This window comes from Schistocerca serialis, chromosome 1, assembly GCF_023864345.2.
Source record: "Schistocerca serialis cubense isolate TAMUIC-IGC-003099 chromosome 1, iqSchSeri2.2, whole genome shotgun sequence".
NCBI lineage: Eukaryota > Metazoa > Arthropoda > Insecta > Orthoptera > Acrididae > Schistocerca > Schistocerca serialis.
Genome location: NC_064638.1, coordinates 275,812,304 through 275,836,371, shown reverse-complemented (window position 1 = coordinate 275,836,371; position 24,068 = coordinate 275,812,304). Strand labels below are relative to the sequence as shown.

Sequence of the window (24,068 nt, the reverse complement as noted above, 5' to 3'; positions counted from 1 at the left end):
AAAGGTGTGTGTGTGTGTGTGTGTGTGTGTGTGTGTGTGTGTGTGTGTGTGTGTGAGAGAGAGAGAGAGAGAGAGGTTGGGGGGGCAGGGGGGGGGAGATGGACTCTTGAAGAACATCCCGACAACCCCCAATATTACCCCAGTTGAATCCCGTGCCATTACGGAGCTGAAAACAGACTGCTCTATTGTCATCCTCCTGCCGGATAAAGGCTCCACAACTGTGATACTTGACCGTGTGGAGTATGTGGCAGAAGGACTGCGTCAACTCTCTGACACCTCCACCTACAAAGCTGCACCCAGGATCCCATTCCCTCCAAGCAGACTGAGCTGCAGAAAATCCTAAAAATCCAAGGTCCCTAACAAGGCCTCACAACAGCTTCTACAATCCTCCTCACTCCACCTGAGACACGTACCCCTATCTTCTACCTATTTCCCAAAATCCACGAACAGAACCATTCCGGCTGTCCCACTGTGACAAGCTTCAAAGCCCCAACAGAATGTATCTCAGCTCTGGTAGACCAACACCTCCAACCATCACCCGCAGACTCCCATCCTACATCAAAGACACAAACCACTTCCTAGAACGCCTCAAATCCATCCCCACTCCCCTCCCACCTGAAACCTTTCTTGTCGCCATGGATGCAATATCCCTTTACACAAACATCCCACATACCCATGGTCTCTCTGCCCTTGAACACTACCTCTCCCAATGCCCACCCGAAGATCTTCCAAAAACCTAGTTCCTTATCACACTTACCAACTTCATCCTCACCCATAATTACTTCACTTTTGAAGGCCAGACCTACAAACAAATCAGGGGAACAGCCATGGGAACCAGGATGGCTCCATCCTATGCCAACCTCTTCATGGGCTGCATGGAAGAGGCTTTCCTGAAGACCCAACAACTGCTTCCCCTGGCCTGGTATAGGTTTATAGATGACATCTTTGTGGTCTGGACTCATGGCGAAGAAACACTCCTGAATTTCCTCCATAACCTCAACTCCTTTTCGAATCTGAATTTCACCTGGTCCTTCTCCAAAACCCAAACCACCTTCCTGGATGTTGACCTTAATCTTGTTGAAGTTCACATCCACACCTTGTCCACATCAAACCCACAAACAAACAACAGTACCTTCATTTTGATAGCTGCCATCCATTCCACATCAAATGCTCCCTTCCCTACAGCCTAGGTATTTGTGGCAAACGTATCTGCTCCAGTGACGAATCCCTCAACAATTACACCAATAACCTGACCAGTGCTTTCCTCTCTCTCAACTATCCTACAGACCTTGTCCACAAACAGATCTCCCGAGCAATACATTCCTCCCTGTACAACAACAATGTTCTTACCCCCAGACAACACAGAAGCATCCCCCTTGTCACCTAATATTATCCTGGCCCCGAATACATCAACAAATTACTCCACCAGGGATATGATTTTCTCAAGTCAAGCCCTGAAATGAGATCATCCCTTGACAATATTCTCCCAACACCTTTCGTTGCCGCCCCCCCCCCCCCCAACCTCCATAACATCCTTGTCAAACCCTACAATATTCCCAGAACACCTTCTCTACCCAGCGGTTCCTACCCTTGTAACCGACCCTGCTGCAAAACCTGCCCCATGCATCCCCCCCCCCCCCCCCCCCACAACCACCTACTCCAGCCCCACTACTGTTAAAACATACATAATTCAAGGCAGGGCCACATGTGAAACAAGACATGTCATTTATCAGCTGACATGCCTGCACTGCACAGCCTTTTACATTGGTACGACGACAACTAAACTGGCTGAGCGCATGAACGGGCACAGACGAACTGTCCGCCTAGGAAATGTCCAATACCCAGTAGCGGAGCATGCCCTCCAGCATAATTCTAGGAACCTACTACACCGTATGTGCCATTTGGCTTCTCCAACCCAACACCAGTCCCTTGGAACTGCGGAGATGGGCACTTGCACTCCAACACATCCTTTCATCCCGCCATCCCCCTGGACTGAACCTACGTTAACCAACCTCACTCCCATTACTCTTCAGTCTTCTCTTCTTTCCCTTTTCTCTTCAGCCATTCACACTACTTTTCATCCTACATAGTTGTATTTATCTTTATACTATATACCTCTTTACTTCTGTATGCATCCTCTTTGGTTTGAATCTGGCACAGTAGTTCCAGTAGAATATCTTTGGCTTCCCTCTGACACCCATGCCTCCATCTTTACTACCCTCTTTGTTTACCTTTCCCTGTTGCTTCATAACCTGGGTTGTGAGTAACTGAATCCACTTTCCCTTCCTCCCCTTTTCCCCCCCTCTCTCCCCCAAAGTTCTGAAAGCTATGATACGTAAATTTTCTGTTCTGTTTTGTGTATCTATCGGCTGTACTGAGCTAAGTACTGGCCAGCCCCTCTGTCTCTTTGTTAGTATTTATTCAAATACAGAGATATGTAAACAGGCAGATATGGCACTGTGGTTGGCAACGCTTACATAAGACAACTTTTTCCTGTACGACCATTTCATGAGTGTACTGTGAACATCAGGAATCCAGTAAAACATCAGAGCTTCGACATCGCTGTGGACGGAAAGAGATCCAGCAGGAATGGAACCAATGACAACTGAAGAGAATTGCTCAGTGTGAGAGTAGAGCAACTTTTGCTTGGAAAAGAGCAAGAGTTGTAAAGCTAGTGTGAATGTTGTTTCCCATTTTGTTTCTCTCTACTCCACACATCAGTCCACTATATGTGAGTTGTTGCATTTCCCTTATTTTAAATACAAATGACTTATTCCATGGATTGCCTTTTCTTAATTATCTGTTTTTGGCACTTATCTAATATAAATTTTCTGAATTTCCCATGTAGTTTTAGGTTTTGGGATATGAAGTGCATTAAATATGGCAAAGTGAAATTGAATAAGGCCTACACTACAGATCAGTGTAAAAATTATGGAAGTCTTTCTTTAGTTTTAATTCTCTCAAGTTTATGTGGGTAATGTTTGTCGCTCCTTGAACCAATTTTTCAATCAAATTTTTTCTGCTTGCAATGAAACATCAATTACCATAGCAGAAGGATCTTTAATGTCCAATATTCTGAACCACAATAATACTGCATATTATACCTACCATCTGGGGGGGTGCTTCAGTTTTGGACTGCTGATCTAACAGACTCAGTAAGGATATAATACCCAAGATTACTCAACTTTAAAATACACCAACACACACTACAGACTAACGATTCAGGTTTCAGTCCCCAGTGTTCCCCCCTAACTAGATTTTCAGCTTTCAACTATCAAGTGCTAACAGCTATGGGCAAAAACAATACCATACTTGTCTTTAGAAGTGCAAATAAACTGTTGCCATACCATATATACAAAATTGTGATACGCGATTGGTTGAGGTAGATGTGCAAAACAACTATGCCATGCTCACTGCAATTCCCAGGTATCTTTTGTACATTAATCCTTATACAACAACAATACCACCACCACCACCACCACCACCACCACCACCACCACTACCACCACCACCACATGTTACTAGTTTCAAAGAAAAATGCATAAAGTGAAACTGAGTGAACAGCAGCATTGTAAAAATGGGAACAATCTTATAATAGGTTAACAATGAACAAGGGCACAGAAATCAAAACAGGCGTAATAAATACCTGTCATCACCATAACTTGTAATGACTTCCTTCCATTGAGTGAGTATATCTACTATCCCAGGAAGATTAGTTGTATGGAGATGTGTGTAGAAGTCCCAATCTAAATGGGTGGCATCACTTGGAACAGGTAATGGAGTTTCATTTTTCAGCTCTTCATCTTCTAGCAAGAACTCCACCTTTTCTAACTGGAATCCACTAACACCAAGTTCCAACCAGAACTGCAGCACTTTCTGGGAAAAAAAAACAATTTGTGGCTTCAAAGTAACAACTTTCACAGTGATTCTATGAGTAACAATCATTAAGAGTACCATAGTTTAGATCAACAGCAAGATACAAGTTGCAGAGAAATATGCAGCTATAAGCAAATATCCAAATTATAGAATGATACCAACCCTTAGCTGTTATGACACACAAGTAAAAGTGGAACTACACTGAAGAAACGTGAGATCCAAATAAAATTAGTGATGTAAATGCATAAAAGCGAAAACAGAGGAGGGATAAGAGGCACGGGTGAATTAACAGAGATGGAATCATCATACCGTAAGAACAAAAATTAATCACAAACAACAAAATGGGGGCACATGAGAGAGGAGAGAGAGAGAGAGAGAGAGAGAGAGAGAGAGAGAGAGAGAGAGAGAGAGAGAGAGAGAGGGGGGGGGGGAGGGGGGGGGAAGAGAGGGGGGAAGGGAGGGGGGAGAGGGGGGGCACTTATCTGCTTAGAAAGGAAGGAGAGGAGAAAAAAAAGGGGGGGGGGGCAGGAAGCTGTATATAAACTACAGCTGAAAAACATCTGTACAATAACATAATGAGCATCCTTGGGAATGACTGAAGTGTTATTTATAAAACATTTCACACGACAATTTTCTGTGTTGCCTGTTCACCATATGTAACTGATGAAAGAACTTACTTAAAAAGTAGCCACCCTCACTCACTCCCACAAATGCAAACATTTGTACTGGGCCCTAAGCAAGGCAAGAAGGCAAAGTTGTGTAATTTAAGTATTGTACAAAATATAGCCTACTTTACTCCATTTAGACCTTACCTTTATTTCAGCAACAACTTTCGGATTCCTCATGTTTAGATCCGGCTCATCTTTATCAAACTGATGCAAGTAAAACATCCCTCGTTTGCTGCTCCACTCCCATGCTGATCCACCATTAACACTGACCTATCCGTAAACAAATATTGTTGTACTACTACAAAGTATGTCATTAAGAAGAGATCTACCATTTTATCTGTAATTTAGAGTAATTTTTATAGTACACTAAGAAAAATCTCACCCATGATTATAGGGCAATATCTGAAACTATGTGCTGCTTGTAGCTACACATCACACAAAGAACCGTGTGAAACATTTCAGCTTTTGGACACAAAATAAAATATTACAGGATCATCAGTTAATGTAAGTTACTTCTAATTTCCAACAGCAATGTAAAAGGGATGTAAATATTACAGGTAAGGAACTAATGTAAAATTTTGGAAAGCCATGAATCACACTTAAATCATTTGCACACAACTAGATAACAACTTCTGATACTAACCCAATTATTAGGTGGTATTTCTCCATCATCATTCTGTCCTTTGCTTGGAGCCCACACGTAATAATCACTGTAGATGTCACTACCATTTTCTGATGCAATAAACCAAGGATGTTTCTTGCTGGTGTGATTTGGTATAAAATTTAGTACCAAGTGCAAACCTGAAAAAATCAATTAGTCAGTGGAGTGGCACATTATGAAAGTAGTCTTTTATATTACAAAAGAAATCTACCATAAATCTAGTACTCACTCCTGTTCTTAACCGCTGATAGGAGTTCTTTAAAATCTTCCAGTGACCCATATATTGGATCTACTTCTGTGAAACTTTCAACAGCATCGGGATCCTGATTATCTGACTTTAAAATAGATGATAAAATTATGCCTGTGCTATCCAGTTCGTCAACGTACTTTACTTCTGAAGTCACACCTGCAATGTGATACAGGTGTTCATTAGGCACAAACATTTACTAAATCCAACCATTAAAAGCCTGGGGACACGCCCCTATTCTAACATATGATATGCAATAGAAGTCGTTAGTCCTCAGGAATTTATTTCAATTTTTTTACTTACCTTTGAGGTCCCCTATACCATCCTGGTCCACGCCACCGTCTTTGTATGACCTGACGTAAATTTCATACAGCGGACCTTCTTCCCACCATTTCAGTGGAGCCGGTGGTGCACACTTCGGGGCCATCACAATAATCGCAATCGCACCTGCTAGCATAGCTACCCATAAAAGCCAAAACAGGACGAAAAGCAGCCATCTCAAACGGATCCAAAAAGGGTCATTTGCAAATTTCATTAATTCTTCCTTCGTCATCCCAGTGAAAGCTAGCTTTAGATTTTCAATGTCAATCTTCGCGTCTCCATTCTGTGAATCTGCCGACAAGAACTTTACTTCGGAAGCATCTTTATTGGAGTTAATTTTTTCATTCGAGACTAGCTTTTCCGTCGCTCCATCTTCTTGCTCAGCGCCAGCTGGTTTCGCTTTTTTTGCTGTTTCTAACGGCAAAACTGTAGGACGTTTTTCTTCTTCCAAAAGCTGTGTGCCAGCATCATTCATATCAGAAGCAGATTCCATTTCAGTTGCCATTCCTGTTCAACAGACCACTATAGATTCACAATAACCAACTGCGGCGTTAACGCACAACCGCCTTGGCTTGCGCTCCCCGGATCACTGAGACGGCTTGCTCTTCAAATCTGACGAAATACGGCCGCTATTGACGTCACAGAGCAGGGATAGGGTTGCCAACACCGCGGACGGAAAACGGCAGCAATTTTATTAACGTTGACGTTAAAATCCTTAGACCCACTGCCCATCAAATTATCGGGTCATCTACAGTACGTCCTGCATTACTAGAATCTGTTAACCTATTCTGCTTTAAAGGTTTTCGTCCAATGTCATTTAGTTGTTCTGCTTATCTCGTCAAGATCTCTCGAGTAGCACTAACGCTTAAAAAAAATCCTGTAAGATTTCATGAATGGAATTTTAGATTACCAGTCGATTTAACTGCTTGACTACTGATTTTTGCCGTAATGTCTTGTTGTGATAAGTCGAGGTACACAGCGGGCAGCATACAGCGATAGCGAATTTCATTAGACATACGCTATTTAATGTGCGAAACAAGCTGACACAATCCTGAAGTCCTGTTGTTAGTTCCGACCAGTCTATTCATTTCGGTAGAAAAAAAAAAAAAAAAGCTGGATGTACGATGTAAACTGGTTTCAGAATGCAATGTGTAATTTTTCTCGTATGGCCGTAACGGTAGCTGCTCCTGGCTAGACGCAATAATTTATTGTTTCACGTTATAGACAAAGAATTTATTCACCGAAGAAGTTCGTACTTTCCGTATGTTGTGGCATAAATCCTTAGAAGGCAGTGTAAGGACTGTGTATCGTAAGACATTTCTAACAATAAGATACGAATATACAATATAATTTTTTTGTGTTTTAAAGCTTAATGTTGTATGTGACTGCAATTATAGTATGGGGGGGGGGGGGGGGGGGAGCAACTAACTAACTTTTACTGGGAAGCCAATGACGTACCAGAGTTATGAGAAATTAAACTTCAGGTCCACGTTGCAGTTTTAAAATTGTTCCTCTTCCAAATGTGCACAAGAATCCGAAAATATAGGGAACAATTTCTAAGAGCATTTAATAATCAGCAATCGCTACACTCTATGTTCAGTACTTGCTTCTGACGTGCACTTCCGATTTGAAGGGAAGACAAGGCTCCAAGTGAAACCGATTCCTTCAGCCCAAAAGCTTTGATGACATGACCCAGTATCAGCACAATAACAGATTAGAAGGTATCTGGTTCCAATTTCTTAACATTTCTTAACAAATTAAAATTTCTCAAAAAAAAAAAAAAAAAGTTCAGTGCAGTCTGAGGTAAGAGTGGTGAGCAACATTTCAAGAATAGAACAACAAAACTGGTTTCTGCTGTAAGCCGATTTCATTGGCGCGTTTTGAATGAGCCTTTTGTGACACCGTTACTGAAATCAGTTTGTTCTCGGATAATAACAATATTTCCGCGAAACTGGCCACCTGATCACCGACATCCGAAAGAATATACACGTACCACATTTCGAAAGCAAAGGCACTTCACTTGTTTTGGAGGAGGTTGAGATTTGTCGTGCTCTAAAAAGATCCCCTTATTCTACCCTGAATGCGCAGACAGACCTGCTACGCAAGGGTCTTTTAGCGAAGTTTGACTGTTTAAGTAGAATAGGCACTATTTTATTATCATAGGTCTTTAGCTTCCCAGACTATCCTGTTGCGTCTTTCCACTAACATGGTATTATATCTGTGAAAGACGGAATTTGAATTACCACTCAGGCTTCATTAATATTTTACAATTTAAATATCCACTTCCAGTGCTATAAACGGGTCTCAGTTTGTTCTATACTGTTACATGATCTTAACAACTTATACACACAGTATTAATGGTACACAATAATATTTATGTACTGGTTCGTAATGAACCGACTTTCGGCATCTTAGGCCATCATCAGATAACTTAATGCTAAACAGATAGACCACACAACTTCAGCGAGAATTCATATACCTGAATAGACTCTGGACAAATAAATATTATATTACAGTATATTCAAATATTAAAACTATATGAATGTATAGGCAAACATTGTTGTACTAGTGAGTAATGGCACAGGCTGCTATGTCATATCGACAAACTGATGGGGGGGGGGGGGGGGAGTCTAAGGAATGTGGGTGTGGAACAGTTATATCCAGTGTTGAGAGAAATAATGACTGGCTGCTGCTGCTCTAATAAAGGTGAGTAATGGAACTGTGTTTGGTAATTAAGGACTAGGTCAGGATTCTTTGATTGGTGTTTATTAATGGCCAGAATTTCAAGTAATGTTAGTCTTCTGCCTTTATAGAGAACATCACATTTCACATCATATGAATATCAGAGCATGTTCAGCAAAGGTGGAATCTTTCTTTCAGAGTCTCCAATTCCTTTCATGCTCAGCCGGCCGCGGTGGCCGTGCTGTTCTAGGCGCTTCAGTCCTGAACCACGTGACTGCTACGGTCGCAGGTTCGAACCCTGCCTGGGGCATGGATGTGTGTTATGTCCTTAGGTTAGTTAGGTTTAAGTAGTTCTAAGTTCTAGGGGACTGATGACCTCAGATGCTAAGTCCCGTAATGCTCAGAGCCATTTGAACCATTTTTTCATGATCAGTCAGTCTAGTAATTTTCTACAAAGGTGTTATAGTTTTAACATTTGAATATACTATAATATAAAATTTATTTTTTCACTTTCTCCTTAGGTTCTACATTATGCTTGTGTTTTGTATCGATATAGTCATAAAATGTCATATATCTGTACACAACGTTCTTTATACAGCTACGAATTCTCGCTAAAGTTGTGTGAACTGTCTGTTTAATATTGAGTTAACTGGCGATGGCCTAAGAAGCCGAAAGGCAGCTGATAAGAAACTGTTTAATAAATATTATTGTGTGCCTTCAAGTTATTAACATGTCTTTGTTCCTTCAAGAAACGACGGAATATTCCATAAAAATTACATATGTTTTAAGTATTTTAATTCATCTTCAGCCGCCCCCCACCCTTCAGGCTTTCTACAGCGGCGGTTTTGTTTCCATCGCCTCTGACGCCACCAGTAAAACATACAGAACGGTCAGAACTACCTTGCCTACCACCACTCAGCCACGTTTCTGCTCATGGTACAGTTCCAGGCCGTTCCCTGCATTTTAAGTATGGACTATCGATTTTAGCGTTCTTGTTTTTATAATTGGACGTGAATGATAGCGAGTGGCTGTAAGGCAGTTGCCATTACAATATGAGTTGTTAAATAGAATCTCTATCACCTGATGATGCGTCTTCAATTGACGCGAACCCGGTCGTGACTTTTTAATAAAAATATTTTGCAGCCACTGCGGATCGTTTCATCAAAATCGTGGAAGTTTGACTGCGGTTGCCCGCAATTTAAAATGACATGCGTACTGTTACAAAATGTAAAACACTCTCAGAAAGTAAATGGTATAACGAAACAAAGAAGGTATAAGACACAAGTAAACACCTTTATACGCGTATCAAACACCTTTTTCCAAAGCTGTTTCACAGAGGAAGACCACACTGCAGTTCCTTCTCTAAATCCTCGCACGAACGAAAAAATGGCTGACATCGAAATAAGTGTCCAAGGAATAGAAAAGCAACTGAAATCACTCAACAGAGGAAAGTTCACTGGACCTGAAGGGATAACAATTCGATTCTATACAGAGTACGCGAAAGAACTTGCCCCTCTTCTAACAGCCGTGTACCGCAAGTCTCTAGAGGAACGGAAGGTTCCAAATGATTGGAAAAGAGCACAGGTAGTTCCAATTTTCAAGAAGGGTCGTCGAGAAGATGCGCAAAACTATAGGCCTATATATCTGACATCGATCTGTTGTAGAATTTTAGAACATATTTTTTGCTCGCGTATCATGTCATTTCTGGAAACCCAGAATCTACTCTGTAGGAATCAACATGGATTCCGGAAACAGCGATCGTGTGAGAGCCAACTCGCTTTATTTGTTCATGAGACCCAGAAAATATTAGATTCAGGCTCACAGGTAGATGCCATTTTCCTTGACTTCCGGAAGGCGTTCGATACAGTTCCGCATTGTCGCCTGATAAACAAAGTAAGAGCCTACGGGATATCAGACCAGCTGTGTGACTGGATTGAAGAGTTTTTAGCAAACAGAACACAGCATGTTGTTCTCAATGGAGAGACGTCTACAGACGTTAAAGTAACCTCTGGCGTGCCACAGGGGAGTGTTATGGGACCATTGCTTTTCACAATATATATAAATGACCTAGTAGATAGTGTCGGAAGTTCCATGCGGCTTTTCACGGATGATGCTGTATTATACAGAGAAGTTGCAGCATTAGAAAATTGCAGCGAAATGCAGGAAGATCAGCAGCGGATAGGCACTTGGTGCAGGGAGTGGCAACTGACCCTTAACATAGACAAATGTAATGTACTGCGAATACATAGAAAGAAGGATCCTTTATTATATGATTATATGATAGCAGAACAAACACTGGTAGCAGTTACTTCTGTAAAATATCTGGGAGTAGCGAACGCAACGATTAGAAGTGGAGTGATCATATAAAATTAATTGTTGGTAAGGCGGGTGCCAGGTTGAGATTCATCGGGAGAGTATTTAGAAAATGTAGTCCATCAACGAAGTAGGTGGCTCACAAAACACTCGTTCGACCTATACTTGAGTATTGCTCATCAGTGTGGGATCCGTACCAGGTCGGGTTGGCAGAGGAGATAGAGAAGATCCAAAGAAGAGCGGCGCGTTTCGTCACAGGGTTATTTGGTAAGTGTGCTAGCGTTACAGAGATGTTTAGCAAACTCAAGTGGCCGACTCTGGAAGAGAGGCGCTCTGCATTGCGGTGTAGCTTGCTGTCCAGGTTTCGAGAGGGTGCGTTTCTGGATGAGGTATCGTATATATGGCTTCCCCCTACTTATACCTCCCGAGGAGATGACGAATGTAAAATCAGAGAGATTCGAGCGCACACGGAGGCTTTCCGGCAGTCGTTCTTCTCGTGAACCATACGCGACTGGAACAGAAAAGGGAGGTAATGACAGTGGCATGTAAAGTGCCCTCCGCCACACACTGTTGGGTGGCTTGCGGAGTATAAATGTAGATGTAGATGTAGAAGTACTCTTTGTGATTCCTTAGCCTCTCCTAGCGTACTTCATGATGGAACAGTTCACGCGTGAACAGGCACAGTTACTGGTAAGCGACCACGTTGATCTTCAGGAGCTCTTACGAACTGATCACTTGGAGAGAAGGAAAGAAAGGAGTCTTCCCAAGACCACAGTAGTGTTGTGACCATAGCAAAAATTTCTTCTGTCACCTCTGAAAAAGGTGTTAGTATGGTGTTTCAATCGAGGAGTTGCAGAATGAGGGTCTGTGACTTTGTCCGTACGTCTGGGTGAGATCATCCACTAATGTTGGTTCATCGAGAGATAGCAGATAGAATTTGAAGGATAGTGGTTTAAGGATAGAAGGAAAAAAGTATCATGGCAAGCGCCGAGGAAAGAAAAACCGTCTGCCACTGTCAGGGCGTGTTGGAAGATTTGCTCGCCGTCTGTGACATCATGCAAGGATAGGGTTATGTTAGTAGCAGGTGTCGCGCAATTGACGGATGTCAGTGTCATTGACCGCGTTCATCATAAAGATGACAGTTCGAATCGATGTGGCAGCTCTATGCCCCGCTATTAGGCCAGTAAAATTACCTCCAAAAAGGGAGTCGCCTTGTAAAAATTAGTGGAATCCTGGAAACTATTTTAATCACCCAAGCAGGCCTCTGTTACGAATAAACTAAGTTTGCCTCGATTTCTGAGTAGAGCTTCAACAGTGATAACAAGAAACCACAAAATTCTTGGCCTTTTTCAAATTTCTCCGAAACCAAGCGTTTAACTGAAAAAAAACGAGCTTACCGAAAATGTACAGCGTTAAATCCTCCATCGATTGAGTAGCAAACTTTTGCTGTTTCATTAAATTTTCCTATAAAAAAGCTACATCAAAAACGGTATTTTTCACACTTTTCGAAATACGAGCTGCATTCAAGTTCTAAGGCCTCCGATTTTTTTTCTCCGGACTGGAAAGAGATAGAAACATGCACATTGTTTTAAAATGAGGCCACGTTCATTGTCAATACGTCCCAGAGATGGCAGCACCGTATGGCAGATGGAATTTTACCGCCAGCGCCGAGAATGAGAACTGTTTTAAATACTTAAAATGGCGACGTTTTCCTTACTTTAACAGCGTGAAATCATTCGTTTTCTGAATTTTCGTTGCGTGAAACCAATTGAAATTCATCGGCAGTTGAAGGAGACATGTGGTGATGGAGTTATGGATGTGTCGAAAGTGCGTTCGTGGGTGTGACAGTTTAATGAAAGCAGAACATCGTGTGACAACAAACCGAAACAACCTCGGGCTCGCACAAGCCGGTCGGACAACATGATCGAGAAAGTGGAGAGAAGTGTTTTGGGAGATCGCTGAATGACTGTTGAACAGATCGCCTCCAGAGTTGGCATTTCTGTGGGTTCTGTGCACACAATCCTGCATGACGACCTAAAAATGCGAAAAGTGTCATCCAGGTGGGTGCCATGAATGCTGACGGACGGCCACATGGCTGCCCGTGTGGCATGTTGCCAAGCAATGTTGACATGCAACGACAGCATGAATGGGACTTTCTTTTCGTCGGTTGTGACAATGGATGAGACGTAGATGCCATTTTTCAATCCAGAAACAAAGCGCCAGTCAGCTCAATGGAAGCACACAGATTCACCGCCACCAAAAAAATTTTGGGTAACCACCAGTGCTGAAAAAATGATGGTGTCCATGCTCTGGGACAGCGAGGGCGTAATCCTTACCCATTGCGTTCCAAAGGGCACTACAGTAACAGGTGCATTCTACGAAAATGGTTTGAAGAACAAATTCCTTCCTGCACTGCAACAAAAACGTCCGGGAAGGGCTGCACGTGTGCTGTTTCACCAAGACAACGCACCCGCACATCGAGCTAACGTTACGCAACAGTTTCTTCGTGATAACAACTTTGAAGTGATTCCTCATGCTCCCTACTCACCTGACCTGGCTCCTAGTGACTTTTAGCGTTTTCCAACAATGAAAGACACTCTCCGTGGCCGCACATTCACCAGGCGTGCTGTTATTGCCTCAGCGATTTTCCAGTGGTCAAAACAGACTCCTAAGGAAGCCTTCGCCGCTGCCATGGAATTACGGCGTCAGCGTTGTGAAAAATGTGTAAGTCTACAGGGCGATTACGTCGAGAAGTAATGCCAGTTTCATCGATTTCGGGGCCGGCCGAAGTGGCCGTGCGGTTAAAGGCGCTGCAGTCTGGAACCGCAAGACCGCTACGGTCGCAGGTTCGAATCCTGCCTCGGGCATGGATATTTGTGATGTCCTTAGGTTAGTTAGGTTTAACTAGTTCTAAGTTCTAGGGGACTAATGACCTCAGCAGTTGAGTCCCATAGTACTCAGGAACATTTGAACCATCGATTTCGGGTGAGTAGTTAATTAGAAAAAAAATCAGAGGCCTTAGAACTTGAATGCACCTCGTATACTCGTTTGTCGCTATTAAATGAGCAGTACCTGACAGTTGGCTAATTTAATGCAAAATTTCAACATAAAAATTGTAGAACTTCAAACTGTATTTTCACTAAGTTAAAAAAAGTGACAAAAAACCTAGCTGGAAATTAATTTTTCCTTATTCATTTATATGTAAATCACATGGTTAAAGACCAACAACAATTTCCAGAATGAAATTTTCACTCTATAGCGGAGTGTGCACTGATATGAATCTTCCTGGCAGATTAAAACTGTGTGCCGGAACGAGACTCGAACTCGGGAACTTTGCCTTTCGCGGGCAAGTGCTCTAGTTGTAGAGCACTTGAAGGTCCCGAGTTCGAGTCTCGGTCCGGCACACAGTTTTAATCTGCCAGGAAGTTTCACCAATAACAATTTTTTACTTTCAGTTTTTTTTTTTTTTTTCAGTGTTCACTCATGTCCGTTTGAGCAGGAATTTGGTCTGACATGACAACTGAACAAACCTTAATGTGCACGAGGAAAAGTAGCCTCATTGTCCCTCAACATTTTTCTGCTGAGGTCAGGAAAAGGCAGATAACGCGACGTTGTTCACAGCCTCCTAAATTTCAAGTTTCCTCGAGTTTCGAAAGGCAACATTCTGTTCCTACGACGTTTTTCAGCAAAGGAAAACTGCAGCTCTTCATGGCATTGGGGACGAAAAACAATCCACAGAGCAGCAGAGATATTCAGCAATTCCAGTGTTACCGCCGATGAGACTGATGACGCTGCGAAGATAAACGAAACCATTAAATGTGCATCGCTATCACATCTTTGAAAAATGTATTTCAAAATCATCATTCGGCATCGCCTTTTTGCCACCTACATAAGCACCTGCCCGGGAGCATTCCGTGAGGACGTATTTCAAGTGCAAGCTTGGAAAAATAACCTACTATAATGGAGCTGGAAGACTTAAAAATACGGCCTTTTGCAAATCTACTACTGTCTATACAAGCTGCACCAGTGGAACTCTTTGGAAATTGTTTACTGCACGTATGGGACAGGATACAATGGAGGTTGTTCCTGAAGTAAAAACGGCATTAAGTGTAATATCATTTGCAAAACATGCAAAGGCTAATGCTGTACCAATGTTTCAGCTGAAAGCCCGTGTTACTAACACTGATGACTGTGACATAGATGATGGCGTTTTGGAAGAAGGAAGAAGAGATCACACAAAGGATGTGGACACAGAAGAAATTAAAGAACTACAGTTGTGTTATTTGGATCCTCATCCTCCAAGTATGTAAAGAGGGGATACTGTAAAATTGAAAAGAACATTGTACATAGCCGAAAATTAATTTTAGGCTGAGTCAATATACTTCTATTGTGTTACTTTAATGCAATTTTATATAATCGTAAGTAACTCAAGAACAAGTTATTTGAATTCCGTTTCTTTACTCTTAATAAAACAATAATAAACGTGACACATTTCTTTTCACCAATACCTCAGTAAACAAATCTTTTGTCCTTTATTGTCTTGCTAATTTCACAGTTTTCCAAACTGTTATCTTGATAATGTGTAGGACAGGAATCATACACCATTAACAAAAATAAAAGAAAGTGAATATTGGAAAAAGCCATTGAATAGAAAACAAAAAGCTGAAGTAAGTCGTTAACCAGGAGATTTACATATAAATGAATAACGGCGTTATTTAGATTAGATTTACTTTCATTCCAGTTGATCCGTAGTGAGGAGGTCCCCCAGGATGTGGAACATGTCAGAAAAACAACAATACATGACAAATATTTACAACTAATACAAATAAGCTAATGTACCATTCCACAGGTCCCAAGTGGAATGATCATCATTTTTTAATGAACACTATATGAAAGTCATTTTACAAATACTAATGCACTGAATTTAAAATAAAAAAGTTTTTTATTTATTTATAAGGTAATAAACATGTAATACAACTACTATAATACTTATTTACAATGAACACATTACTGCACTGAAATGGTGCAGAAGTTATATTGTACTTGTATATATATATATATATATATATATATATATATATATATATATATATATAAACAAAGATGATGAGACTTACCAAACAAAAGCGCTGGCAGGTCGATAGACACACAAACAAACACAAACATACACCCAAAATTCAAGCTTTCGCAACAAACAGTTGCTTCGTCAGGAAAGAGGGAAGGAGAGGGAAAGACGAAAGGATGTGGGTTTTAATGGAGAGGGTAAGGAGTCATTCCAATCCCGGGAGTGGAAAGACTTACCTTAGGGGGAAAAAAGGACAGGTATACACTCGCACACACACACATATCCATCCACACATAAACAGACACAAGCAGACATTTTGCTTGTGTCTGTTTATGTGCGGATGGATACGTGTGTGTGTGCGAGTGTATACCTGTCCTTTTTTCCCCCTAAGGTAAGTCTTTCCGCTACCGGGATTGGAATGACTCCTTACCCTCTCCCTTAAAACCCACATCCTTTCGTCTTTCCCTCTCCTTCCCTCTTTCCTGACGAAGCAACTGTTTGTTGCGAAAGCTTGAATTTTGTGTGTATGTTTGTGTTTGTTTGTGTGTCTATCGACCTGCCAGCGCTTTTGTTTGGTAAGTCTCATCATCTTTGTTTTTAGATATATTTTTCCCACGAGGAATGTTTCCCTCTATCATATTCATATATATATATATATATATATATATATATATATATATATATATATATATACACAAATCAGTTGGTTTTACTGAGAAATTCATCAATGGAGTAGAAGGAGTTGACCACCAATATATCCTTTAGGCTTCTCTTAAACTGAATTTCATTGGTTGTTAAGCTTTTTATGGCTGCTGGCAAGTTATTGAAAACGTGTGTTCCTGAATAATGCACACCTTTTTGTACAAGACTTTAAATCCTTGTGAAGATTATTCTTATTTCTAGTATTGATTCCATGAATTGGGCTGTTGTTTTGAAAAAGTGATATATTTTTAATGACAAATTCATTAAGGAATAAATATATTGGGAAGCAGTAGTTAGTATCCCTACTTCCCTAAACAGGCTTCTGCAGGATGTTCTTGAGTTCACACCACATATAACTCTTACTGCACGTTTTTGTGCCCAGAAAACTTTAGCTTGGCTTGATGAATTACCACAAAAGTAATCCCATATGACATTATGGAATGAAAGTAAGCGTAGTATGCCAGCTTTTTCATTTTTATATCCCCTATGTCTGACAAAATTCGCATTGCAAACAGAGATTTGTTAAGGCGCTTCAGCAGTTCTGTGGTGTGCTCCTTCCAGTTGAATTTATTAATTTATTATCAAGCTGTCCACTTCTTCTATCTTCTTGTCACCGTATGTTAGACCTATACTCGTGGGACACCCCTTACAAGTTCTGAACTGCATGTCGTGTGTTTTTGCAAAGTTTAGTGACAAAGAATTGGCTAGGAACCAGTGATTAATGTCCACAAATATTTTATTATCTGATCTTTCTAAGACTACGCTTGATTTGCTATTTATTGCAATGTTTGTATCATCGGCAAACAAAACGAACTTGGCAACTGGTAATGTTACTGATGAAAGGTCATTGATATACACAAGAAAAAGTAAGGGCCACAAAATGGAACCTTGTGGGACCCCACATGTAATTAGTTCCCAGTTGGATGATGCCTGACAGCTTGATACATGTCTCTTTCCTAATAACACCCTTTGTGTCCTGCCAGAGATATAAGATTTGAACCATTTTGCAGCATTTCCTGTTATACTATAATACTCTAATTTACTTGAAAGGGTATTGTGATTTACACAGTCAAATGCCTTTGACAGATCACAAAATATACCAGTTTCCTGCAATGTTTTGTCTAATGGATTAAGCACATTTTCACTGTATGTGTAGATAGCCTTCTCAATATCAGAACCTTTTAGAAATCCAAACTGTGACTTTCACAGTATGTTATTTGAGATAAGATGGTTATAAAGCCGACTGTATGTTACTTTTTCGAAAATTTTTGAGAATGCTGGCAACAGTAAAACTGGACGGAAATTTGATGCTATTTCTTTATCTCACTTCTTTAACAGCGGCTTAACTTCAGCATATTTCAGCCATTCATGAAATATTCCACTGATAAATGACTGGTTACACAGATAGCTTAATATGTTACTTAGCTCAGAACCACATTTACTTACCAGCTAGGTTTTTTTGTCACTTTCTTTGACTTTTGTTTGCTCTGCAACTTTTCTCCTAAGAATTTATACTTTAAAATGGCCAAGTGTCAAATGCTGCATGCTTTATAGCTACGAAACAAGTATTTTTCGAAATGAGTGTGAAAAATTATCGTTTTATGACACAGATTTTCTGCAGGAAAATATAATCAAATACAAAGTTTTGGTAATCTATGCAAAATTTAATGCTCTGCCTTTGCTTTCCCAATTAAATGCTTAGTTTCGGTAGAATTTGGAGAAAGCCGCAAAAAGTCTGAAAATATTGTAGTTTTCTTTTCATCACGGCTAAAGCTCCGCTCAGAAATCGTGGCAAACTCTGATTATTAATAACAGAGGCCTCCTTGAGTGAATAAAACAGTTTCCAAAATTCCACTAAATTCTGGAAGGCAGAACTGTAATTTTTTTGGCCTACTTGGTGGCCTTCGTGCTGTGCTTTGTCAGTGTTGACCGGGCACAGCAACAGGCCTAGGTTGGTTGTAGCTCCCCTTCCGTCGCTGGCGGCCGATTTGGTGGGGGAACTCCGTTGGAGTGGGTCGGCATCCTTCCGAGACGGCACCTTGGGCGACTGTTCGACGTGCCGGAGTGAATGCCGGATATTTGCCACGCCGGACATTTGCCACACTTGCCCCTGCACGAGGTAGCGATCCCTCAGGTAAGGGACGCCCTTCCTCGTACTTCTTCTGTCCGCTTTCAAACTGCCGTCTCCACATCTTACTCGATACAACCATTACGTAAGGGACCTTCTTCTTCGACATCTTGGCCAAATGTAGAGCTTCTTTTCCGAAATCGAAATATTTATAACTTTTGGGAAACGATAGCAATACCAACGATTATGTCAGTATGTAATTAGTTCAGCCAAGTATATACACTCCTGGAAATGGATAAAAGAACACATTGACACCGTTGTGTCAGATCCACCATACTTGCTCCGGACACTGCGAGAGGGCTGTACAAGCAATGATCACACGCACGGCACAGAGGACACACCAGGAACCGCGGTGTTGGCCGTCGAATGGCGCTAGCTGCGCAGCATTTGTGCACCGCCGCCGTCAGTGTCAGCCAGTTTGCCGTGGTATACGGAGCTCCATCGCAGTCTTTAACACTGGTAGCATGCCGCGACAGCGTGGACGTGAACCGTATGTGCAGTTGAGGGACTTTGAGCGAGGGCGTATAGTGGGCATGCGGGAGGCCGGGTGGACGTACCGCCGAATTGCTCAACACGTGGGGCGTGAGGTCTCCACTGTACATCGATGTTGTCGCCAGTGGTCGGCGGAAGGTGCACGTGCCCGTCGACCTGGGACCGGACCGCAGCGACGCACGGATGCACGCCAAGACCGTAGGATCCTACGCAGTGCCGTAGGGGACCGCACCGCCACTTCCCAGCAAATTAGGGACACTGTTGCTCCTGGGGTATCGGCGAGGACCATTCGCAACCGTCTCCATGAAGCTGGGCTACGGTCCCGCACACCGTTAGGCCGTCTTCCGCTCACGCCCCAACATCGTGCAGCCCGCCTCCAGTGGTGTCGCGACAGGCGTGAATGGAGGGACGAATGGAGACGTGTCGTCTTCAGCGATGAGAGTCGCTTCTGCCTTGGTGCCAATGATGGTCGTATGCGTGTTTGGCGCCGTGCAGGTGAGCGCCACAATCAGGACTGCATACGACCGAGGCACACAGGGCCAACACCCGGCATCATGGTGTGGGGAGCGATCTCCTACACTGGCCGTACACCACTGGTGATCGTCGAGGGGACACTGAATAGTGCACGGTACATCCAAACCGTCATCGAACCCATCGTTCTACCATTCCTAGACCGGCAAGGGAACTTGCTGTTCCAACAGGACAATGCACGTCCGCATGTATCCCGTGCCACCCAACGTGCTCTAGAAGGTGTAAGTCAACTACCCTGGCCAGCAAGATCTTCGGATCTGCCCCCCATTGAGCATGTTTGGGACTGGATGAAGCGTCGTCTCACGCGGTCTGCACGTCCAGCACAAACGCTGGTCCAACTGAGGCGCCAGGTGGAAATGGCATGGCAAGCTGTTCCACAGGACTACATCCAGCATCTCTACGATCGTCTCCATGGGAGAATAGCAGCCTGCATTGCTGCGAAAGGTGGATATACACTGTACTAGTGCCGACATTGTGCATGCTCTGTTGCCTGTGTCTATGTGCCTGTGGTTCTGTCAGTGTGATCATGTGATGTATCTGACCCCAGGAATGTGTCAATAAAGTTTCCCCTTCCTGGGACAATGAATTCACGGTGTTCTTATTTCAATTTCCAGGAGTGTAGATACCTCTGTCTGTACGGTAGCTTCCTTTCACCCTTACTGATTGTGATAGAAACAGTCCATCGCCATGGGAGCAACAAGAAAGGAACGATGTAAACAGAATGCGAATGTACGCTGATCATTTCTTTTTGATCACTGCATTTGTGCCTACTTTAGTTACTACAACTGCATGCCCAAAAGACAAGGAAAGAAGAAATGGGTATGGGAATGTTTGAAAAGAAGAACGACATACTCCATATTAATTTACTCTCTAAAATGCGATATCCCTTGCGTTGAAACATTAGTTAGTAAAGTGTAGCGGGACAATGCTCAAAACATGACTGAAAATACGTTCACTAAATAGAGATAAGAATATTTATGATTGACATGTCACCTAAAGTCGACATACAATTTTAAAATGTTAGAAATAAGGAAATGAAGTAATACAGAATGCTATGCTAGTAACGTACGTTGTTGTTCTACATTGTTTAGCTCTGGTATTTACAGGGTCACAGAGAAAGCATTCTAGGTTTTGGAGAGAAGAGCCGTAATTGCAATGATCTGCACTACAACAGAAACAAGAAGCACAACTTAAGGAAAAATAATGTAATGTGTGTTCCAGCTCACAAGCGACATTGAAGCAGATAGTTCCTGTGACTTAGTATGGGCAGAGGTTATATTCGACAACCGGAATAAATTAATAATTGGCTCCTTTTACCAACCGCCGGTCTCGGAAGAAACAGTTGCTGAACAGTTTAAAGAAAACTTGAGTGTCATCACAAATAGGTACTCGACTCATACAATTATAGTTGGCAGTGACTTCAATCTACCTTCCGTATGTTGTCAGAAATACATTTTCAGACCCTATTGTAGCTAGAAAAAACTTCCGTAATTGTTCTAAATGCTTTTTTAAAATTATTTTGAAGAATTAGTTCATGAGGTCATTCAAATTGTAAATGGTTATGAAAGCACACTTGACCTCTTAGTCACAAATAATCCTGAGCATCACGACGGATACAGGGATTAGTGAACACACAGTCGTAGCGAGGCTCAATTCCATAACAAAGAAATTCACAAAAACTAATCGTGAAATATATCTATTTATAAAAGCAATTAAAAATTCGGTTGACGTGTTTCTAAGAGACAGACTCCAATCCTTCCAAACTATGTAAGTGAAGACCATATGTAGCTTAAGTTCAAAGAAATAGTATCGACAGCACTCGAGAGATTCGTACCAAATAAATTAATAAGAGACAGAACTGATCCCTCATGGTACACAAAACACGACAGAAAGCTGCTGCAGGAGCATCGAAAAAGGCAAGTATAATTTAGACGAACGCAAAATCTCCAAGATTGGCGAAGTTTTACTGAGGCTCGAAAGTTGGTGCGGATTTCAATGCGAGATGCATTTAATAGTTTTCACAACGGAACTCTCTCTAGACATGTGGCGGAAAATACAAACAGAGTCTGGTTCTATGTTAAGTAAACCAGAGGAAAGGATCAGTAAGTACCTTTACTGCGGGTTGGGCGGCAGGTGAGGAGGAGGAGAAGGAGGAGGAGGGGGAGACAAGGGACCCAACCCTTTGGAGCAGGTAAAACCGTGGCAAATATCCTGCGTGGCAAATGCCCGGGGTGGCAAATGTCCGCACACCGCTGAAGTATTCTGCCGCAGACATCGTCCATCATGACATGCTGCCTCCACTGGATGTTATGCACTGTTTGACTCTCTGTGACTGTAGTGACATGGTTGTTGGTTGCTGGGAGTGTCGGTTTGGTGGCGAAGGTGAAGGCAGGCGTCTCCTGGTCCTTAGTTTCCTTTACCCTTTCCGCTCCGTGTAGTGAGAACTGAAACGACACGGAGTGTCGCACTATCCACACCACGTCGTACCAGCTATAACCAAGCGACCATTGAAAAGTCAGAACTGGAAAGCCAATTGGAAAATGCTGTGTTTCACCCCCGTGCAGGTTTATATTCGCTTTCTTACTAAAGTTGTTTTGGCGTATTGAAGATTTATCACAAATATATCACCATTGGTAGGTTCAAGTGTGTGTGAAATCTTATGGGACTTAACTGCTAAGGTCATCAGTCCCTAAGCTTACACACTACTTAACCTAAATTATCCTAAGGACAAACACGCACACACCCATGCCCGAGGGAGTACTCGAACCTCTGCCGGGAACACCAATGGTAGGGTCTCTTATAATTAAATATCAGTTGACGACGCATCGACGGAAAAAGTCATCAGGATATTTCAACATAGGCAGTAACTTCAATGCCTGTGCATCATACACTCCGGGATATTGAAATAAGAACACCGTGAATTCATTGTCCCAGTAAGGGGAAACTTTATTGACACATTCCTGGGGTCAGATACATCACATGATCACACTGACAGAACCACAGGCACATAGACACAGGCAACAGAGCATGCACAATGTCGGCACTAGTACAGTGTATATCCACCTTTCGCAGCAATGCAGGCTGCTATTCTCCCATGGAGACGATCGTAGAGATGCTGGATGTAATCCTGTGGAACGGCTTGCCATGCCATTTCCACCTGGCGCCTCAGTTGGACCAGCGTTCGTGCTGGACGTGCAGACCGCGTGAGACGACGCTTCATCCAGTCCCAAACATGCTCAATGGGGGACAGATCCGGAGATCTTGCTGGCCAGGGTAGTTGACTTACACCTTCTAGAGCACGTTGGGTGGCACGGGATACATGCGGACGTGCATTGTCCTGTTGGAACAGCAAGTTCCCTTGCCGGTATAGGAATGGTAGAACGATGGGTTCGATGACGGTTTGGATGTACCGTGCACTATTCAGTGTCCCCTCGACGATCACCAGTGGTGTACGGCCAGTGTAGGAGATCGCTTCCCACACCATGATGCCGGGTGTTGGCCCTGTGTGCCTCGGTCGTATGCAGTCCTGATTGTGGCGCTCACCTGCACGGCGCCAAACACGCATACGACCATCATTGGCACCAAGGCAGAAGCGACTCTTATCGTTGAAGACGACACGTCTCCATTCGTCCCTCCATTCACGCCTGTCGCGACACCACTGGAGGCGGGCTGCACGATGTTGGGGCGTGAGCGGAAGACGGCCTAAAGGTGTGCGGGACCGTAGCCCAGCTTCATGGAGACGGTTGCGAATGGTCCTCGCCGATACCCCAGGAGCAACAGTGTCCCTAATTTGCTGGGAAGTGGCGGTGCGGTCCCCTACGGCACTGCGTAGGATCCTACGGTCTTGGCGTGCATCCATGCGTCGCTGCGGTCCGGTCCCAGGTCGACGGGCACGTGCACCTACCGCCGACCACTGGCGACAACATCGATGTACTGTGGAGACCTCACGCCCCACGTGTTGAGCAATTCGGCGGTACGTCCACCCGGCCTCCCGCATGCCCACTATACGCCCTCGCTCAAAGTCCGTCAACTGCACATACGGTTCACGTCCACGCTGTCGCGGCATGCTACCAGTGTTAAAGACTGCGATGGAGCTCCGTATGCCACGGCAAACTGGCTGACACTGACGGCGGCGGTGCACAAATGCTGCGCAGCTAGCGCCATTCGACGGCCAACACCGCGGTTCCTGGTGTGTCCGCTGTGCCGTGCGTGTGATCATTGCTTGTACAGCCCTCTCGCAGTGTCCGGAGCAAGTATGGTGGGTCTGACACACCGGTGTCAATGTGTTCTTTTTTCCATTTCCAGGAGTGTATTTAGTACAGCCATGTCGTTAAGGGCTTCATAGGGATGTGTCAATAGTTACAGGTTCGCCACTCGTATAC

General features: G+C 43.0%; 1 protein-coding gene across 1 annotated transcript in view; it reads right to left on the bottom strand.

Moving 5' to 3' along the window:
* The window catches only part of LOC126468060 (probable maltase), a 39,536-nt gene extending 33,157 nt beyond the window's left edge, over window positions 1-6,379 (bottom strand). Inside the window, exons 1-5 of the mRNA XM_050096520.1 lie at window positions 5,756-6,379; window positions 5,435-5,611; window positions 5,188-5,345; window positions 4,689-4,814; window positions 3,647-3,876 (exon numbers count right to left, since the gene is read on the bottom strand). Of these exons, the coding sequence (XP_049952477.1) occupies window positions 3,647-3,876; window positions 4,689-4,814; window positions 5,188-5,345; window positions 5,435-5,611; window positions 5,756-6,278 (1,214 nt within the window). The 5' untranslated portion in view covers window positions 6,279-6,379. The remainder of the gene's footprint in view (window positions 1-3,646; window positions 3,877-4,688; window positions 4,815-5,187; window positions 5,346-5,434; window positions 5,612-5,755) is intronic.
* Between the last annotated feature and the right edge of the window lie 17,689 nt (window positions 6,380-24,068).